This window comes from Charadrius vociferus, unplaced genomic scaffold (genome assembly GCF_000708025.1).
Source record: "Charadrius vociferus isolate BGI_N301 unplaced genomic scaffold, ASM70802v2 scaffold329, whole genome shotgun sequence".
Lineage (NCBI taxonomy): Eukaryota > Metazoa > Chordata > Aves > Charadriiformes > Charadriidae > Charadrius > Charadrius vociferus.
The window spans coordinates 336122-342096 of record NW_009649982.1 but is presented as its reverse complement, the minus strand read 5'-3'; the positions used below and the strand labels follow the sequence as shown (position 1 = coordinate 342096).

General features: G+C 49.4%; 1 protein-coding gene across 1 annotated transcript in view; it reads left to right on the top strand.

Annotated features, from left to right (window-relative positions):
- ATP1B1 (ATPase, Na+/K+ transporting, beta 1 polypeptide) overlaps window positions 1–5975 on the top strand; it is a 22664-nt gene that overhangs the window by 7531 nt on the left and 9158 nt on the right. The window contains exon 3 of the mRNA XM_009891644.1: window positions 2454–2582. Coding sequence (XP_009889946.1) covers window positions 2454–2582 — 129 coding nt within the window. The remainder of the gene's footprint in view (window positions 1–2453; window positions 2583–5975) is intronic.

The following is a 5975-nucleotide window of genomic DNA, read 5'->3' as shown; positions in this document are numbered from 1 at the left end:
GGGGGGGGCGAGGTGGTGGTGTTCCTCCTCCTCCCCCCCTCCGGTGTGGGGGTCCGGTGTCTGCCCGGGTGTGACTTCAGGTGTGTCCGGGGTTGAGGCAGGGGCGGCCACCCGCCCCGGGATGGAGCCCCTCCCAGCCCGCCTCTGCCTTGGGACTTCAGGGTGGCTTTTCTTTTCTTTTTTCTTTTTTTTTTTCCCACCCCCTTTTCCCTGGATAAAGGAAACTAAGCTAATTTTACCTCGTCGTGGGAGAACAATTGGCTCTTAATGCCTCTGCAAGAAGGAAATGGCTTATATGCGTGTTCATGATTAAATGCTCATGATGTATTTATTAGGTGCTATACAAATAGCACTTAGAGGCTTTTAACGTTTCCTTTGCGCAAATAGACAGTCTCCCGTTTGCTGCCAACCACAGCTGGTGTGCTGCCCTTGCGATGCCCAATTCGGTCCCTGCTGTAGTGGATCAGCCAGAGGTGCCACATCCAGAGCTGCCGGCTCCAGCTCTGGCAGGCGGGCGGACTAGTGCAGGCTTCTGCCGTATCTTTACGTGAGCAGAATTGGGTTGTGGGTGCGCATGGATAGGTATTTTCTGCTCCTGAGGCACCAGGCAACTGCGCAGTGCTTCAAATGCGGAGGCTGAACCAAGTCCTTCTCCCAGAGCGCCTGTACCGATCCGCCTAGGATTCGTTTCCATTTGCAGGGTCGATCTGCAGGCTGATGATCCGATTCCTCTGCTATAAACCTACCTGTTGCAGGAAGCTTTCTCATTCAACCCTATCGTGCTGGGTCGCTAGACCCGCTGTGTGTTTTCTGAGACCTCGGAGTGGTTTTGACCTTTAAGGTGTCTTTGGCGTTAAGAGCATCCTGGCCAGGAACCTGATTAAATAAGCTACCTCCCAGTGTTTGCCTTTTGATGTTACAAAACTCAAAGGCGTTACGCTGCAGACAACAGCATTAGTGTTTGGTTTGTTACAACAGCACCTCCTATGACCGCGCTCTGGAAAAAATTTCCACACGTCCCTGACGTCACAGCCATTTGCTTTACGCTGCCTGGATACCAAAGAGTGCTTTTAACTCCTGGAGCACCATGTTGCCGCACCCAGCTCTGCCCTCTGGCTCTGGTTACCTTCCCTGCCTCCGGTGCACGTGAGGAAGACAAGAGGATGGAGTGCCTGTCCGACAGTGTCCCTCAGCCTCCGTGCTGCTGTCTGTCCCTCCTGCTCGCCTGTCTTTCATAGACATGAAAAGAACAACCAGAACCGCCTGCTTTCACCAGGAGGCTTCTCCAATGATGGGGCTTTTTTTTCTTCACTATGGGGCTGGGGAGCGAGGAGGAATACTTCCACCTACTTCTTCATCCCTTTCCCTTGTAGGTCATTGCTTCAAGTCCTTCAAATAAACCACCTCTGGTGGGGTTTTTTTTGTTTGCTCTAATTAGATGAGGGCAGTCTGAGATGAAGCAGGCTTGTTTTCAAGTACTCTTTGGCCTCTGCGCTGGCCTGCTGGTTCCTGCAGCCTGATTAGCATATAGTTGCTTGGCATGGGCTGGCTTATCCTTCCCGTAGGCGGCCTGGTGATGCCTAGTACGGCATGTTACTGTGCAGTTAATCAGTTGAGATAATCCTTGTAAACGGGTAACTGATACCTGGAGTCGGAGCCATGCTGCGTCTCCAGGCTCTTCTCCACACCACCCCCCCCCCAAGATTATTCTAGGCATCTCCCTTTAGACCAAAACGAAATTCAGTCTTTCATTATTATGTAATTCCCTTTTTAATTGGTATGAGTGGTGCTGGAGTGCCTCTGTAGACATTCAAGGCCAGTAAACGTGTGGTGCTGTGACATGTCTGAGTACTTTCCTACATTTAAGATTGAGTATTGGAGCTAATTTGGGCCCAAATTCTGCTCCTGTTGCCTTTAATGGAGGTGATAGCCTGAATTACTAGGGGAGACCAGGCTTTACAATTGCTTGTAAACCTGAATGAAACATCTACTGTAGACTGTCTTGGGAATGGCTTTCAGGCCCAGAGCTTTGTGGAACGGGTGTCCTTCAGGGCACGCCCATAGTGTGGCTTCTTGCCATTGGGCACTTGCTTCGCTGCAAGTCTGTCGCCTGTGATAGCATGCGATGGTAGTGCCGGGTCAGCCAAAAGATCCTTTAAAATATGGAAGAACATGGTTTAATATTCATGTTTTATAATCCCAGATCTTGATCCATGGATTTCCAGTTTTTCAGGGGGTCATGCTTCCAGCCCCCTGAAGAACTGGAGTGACTTATATTTTCTCTCTGCGTCAGGGCATAACCTCACCATTAAATGTATGCCTCTGCCAGAGGGTCGCCATCTGGATTCAGCATGCCGGGCTCTTCTTGCAAGTGGCAGAGGCTGGAAGTCTTTTCCTGAGGTGTGACTGCCTAGAGGGCTTGATTTGATTCCTCTTTCTGTTTTCTCTTGTAGTTAAGATCCTCCTCTTCTATGTCATCTTCTATGGCTGCCTGGCAGGTATATTCATTGGGACCATCCAAGTGATGTTGCTCACCATCAGTGAATTTGAGCCCAAATACCAGGATCGAGTGGCACCTCCAGGTAACTAAATAGGAGGCCTGTGTTTGACTCGGTGCAGGCTGTGCTGGGGAGGCGGGCTGGTTACTCACCTCAAGAAGGAGGATGAAATAAGCGTGGCGTTGCTGCAACACATATTTGTAGGGGGTGGGTATGTTCTCAGCCTTCTGTGTTAACAGTACTGGGGCTTGAAGGCAATCCTGCTAGAATTAATGGTTGCATCAAGTGAAATGTGCCTCCTGTCTGAGAGGAGCTCGAACCTGGATTGCTCTTCTTCCCTTCCCCTAAACCAAAGCGATGGCGTGAGGCTAAGAGGCTTCACTTGGGAATGAGCAGTATGAAGAAGCTGGGTTCAGTTTTCTCCTTTCTTCGTAGCGACTGTGTTCCCATGGGTAAGCAAGGGGACAAGGGTAAAATGTTAGCTAAATCTGTGAAACTGGGGTGCCTGAGGAGAAAGGGGACAACCAATTCTGGGTGTACTTACCGAATTGTGTTAGCCAGCACTGAACTGCCCTGTGTCATCTAGAGGAGAGGGTAGCATTTACTAATGAGTATTTCAGTTGAATGTGTTGTGGGAGGTTAAAGGGGGGTTTGGCAGTTGTTGATGCGTGACCTGTCTTTACCAGACAAAATAAGCCTCTGCTCAAAATTAAAATGATTGCTTGAGCAGTGTCTGTGGCCAGCCTGCTTTGGTGGGGGCCAGTGGAGTCAGCAGCCCGTGCCGCAGGTTCCCCGCTCCGCCTGTCCGGGTCTGCGCTGCGCTATCCGATTCCCACTGCAGCCAGCGGCGGCTCAGAGCGTGGGGGGGAGCTGCGCAACTGCTGCTTTCCCACATTACAAATGACCTTGAGGCTGCTTGGCACTGGGGATGGTAACGATCCGTCTCCAGTTGCTCTGTAAAACAGTTCAGAAGCTTTTAATAACAGTGGTATTTAAGTGACAATTGTGAGGCTGATGGCTCGTAGCTACAGAAGTTGGCTCTAGTGTCGCATGGCGTCTTACGACCCCACTGTCTGCAAGTCCTCTGCTGTGATTATTCCCTGCTCTAACAACACAGGGAATGTTACCACTGCCAAATGGTGTTATATCTCGGCGAAGAATCATCTTTTTCAGATAATTGCTTTGCCACCAGCACTCTTTAAAGACAGAACGGAGAACAGAACTGCCGTGTTAGTGTGTGGTGCTTCCTAATGTACCAGCGTGGCTGGGGTAAATGCTGTCTTTAGCACTGAAAGTGGCTGTTTCTGTCTCTGCGATGGGCCCTGACATTTGCAGGGAGGACTAAACTGTCACTGATACTGCCCAGAGCCATTAGCTGCATCTGAAAAGCCAACATGGCTAATGGTGGAGTAGTTGTTATTTTAATAATGTGTTTCTCCCCGGCTGAAACCCAGTGGTCTCACCAGACGTGAAATAATTAGCGAAGAAGCCCATGGATCTTGGGTCACATCCAGATAGACCTGCTGTTTAGCCTGATGTCACATAATTACTCATTCTAGGTAAACCGTTTGCTTTCTGTGTAATAGCAGGAATTTCAAAAGCAACTCCATGGTAAAATTTGTGTAAGATTTCAGCCTGCAGAGGATTTTTAATTTGTCTCTTAATTGCATACTGCACCAGTTTTTCTGGGGCTTATCTTTTTTTTTTTTTTTAAACCAAAAAGAGGAACTGAATTTTGAGATGCTGTTGTAGCGTGTGCTACAGAAATCAAAATGGAGGAAGAACGAAAAGGTCATCAGGGATCTTTGTAATGGGCTTTCTGGACACATACGGAAATAAAGGGGAACAAAATCCAGCTCCTCAGATATGACAGTAGTCAGCCCAATAAACAAGGGCTTTGAACCAAGCTGGAATGGTACACACGTACCACTTCAGGGAAATAATTGCCAGTTAATAGCACAGGATGCTTTGCAGGGCATCACGTGACAACTCTTTCTGCAGATGTGGACAAGCTGGGGGTCAGGCGTGGTGCAGCTCAGCTTTTAAGGTCGCATCTGTTCCTCATCCTGTATGTAGTACAGCAGCCGTTAGACCACGACAAAGTCAAAAGAAGCCTTTTAATATAGGCTTTGAGAGGTGGCTGCCGCGGGCAGTCACTGCGCTGCTGTGTTGGCACTTGCTGCGTTCCCCTCCTGTGTGGGGCTCTCCCCTGTGCTGCAGGCACAACTGTGCCTCTGACAACGAACACGTGTGGGAATTGTCACTCCTGCACTTGGTGGGCATCAGACTCAGATTTATTTATTTTTTTGTGATCTGGGAACCCTGGCAGACTATGAACTACATAAAATAGGGTGTTGTGCAGTTCTAATTCCTGGTTCTTGGGGGAAGATTTGCAAGCCAAGTAAGTATATGGGCAGCTTGATAGAGCCCTGGATGTTCTAGGAAGCTAGAAAACCTGGGTTTATTCTTCTTACAGTGCTCTGTCCTTCTTGGGCAAGTCACTGCTGTGTCAGCCCAAAATGGCTGGGGAAGGGGAAACTACACTTCCCTTCAGGATTTGCAGGAGAAAATGCTGTAGGGGCTGCTATAATATCATTCTTGTTCTGAAATACAACAGATTTCATAACAGCAACAGAACCTACAGGGTGTTTTATTGAGTTATTGACATGGGTATAACATTGAAAGCCATAAAGTGCTATTTTTGTAGCCAAGTGTCATTACTATGCTAATTGGTTTCTGCATTGAACACAACAGGAATGTTATAGAGGGCTTCAGGGCAAGCTGAGTTTTGTACCTTTCCATGATACTCCCCCCCCCGCCCCCCCCCTTTTTTTTTTTTGTCTTGAGGTGGGGGAAGGGACAGTGCAGTTCACCGTCTTGTCCAGCCTTGCCATTGCGACAGCCCCAGCTTCCCAGTTCCACGTGTGCTGCAGGCTCGGACTCTGCTTTAAGCACATAGGACTTACCCTGCTAAAAGGGAAGGATGAGACTATTGCCTCTTAAACACAGTGTACTGAGCGTTTTTTTAAAAAAAAAAAAAAAAAAAAAAAAACAAACTAAAAAACCTCTCCAGTCTCCTCCTCCCCTTCCCCACCCCAATACAAATTGGGCTGTGTATCCTGCCATCTTGTGGTGTGTGTCCTGTGAAAGGCAGGGTCCTGTCACTGGGGCTGGTGTAGGGGGGAGAGAGCTCACCGCTGCCTAATCGGGGCGGCAGCTGGGAAGAGGAATCCCTGCCCAAGCCAGGGGATTTGGGGTGTCCCTGCTTCAATGCTGCCTGGCCACGATGTGCCTGGGCAGCGAGTGTGTTGTGGGAAAGGCTGCTCGGCTGCGTGTTCCCCATGTGGTGTCTCTCACTCGGGCGGCAGCGGGGAGGTGGCAGGAAGGCCCCGAGGAGCGTATGCCGCCTCCTGTGAAGTTGCACTTTTCAGCTTCAGTCTCTTGTTGCCTCAGCACCTGTGTTTGGGGGGGGGGGGG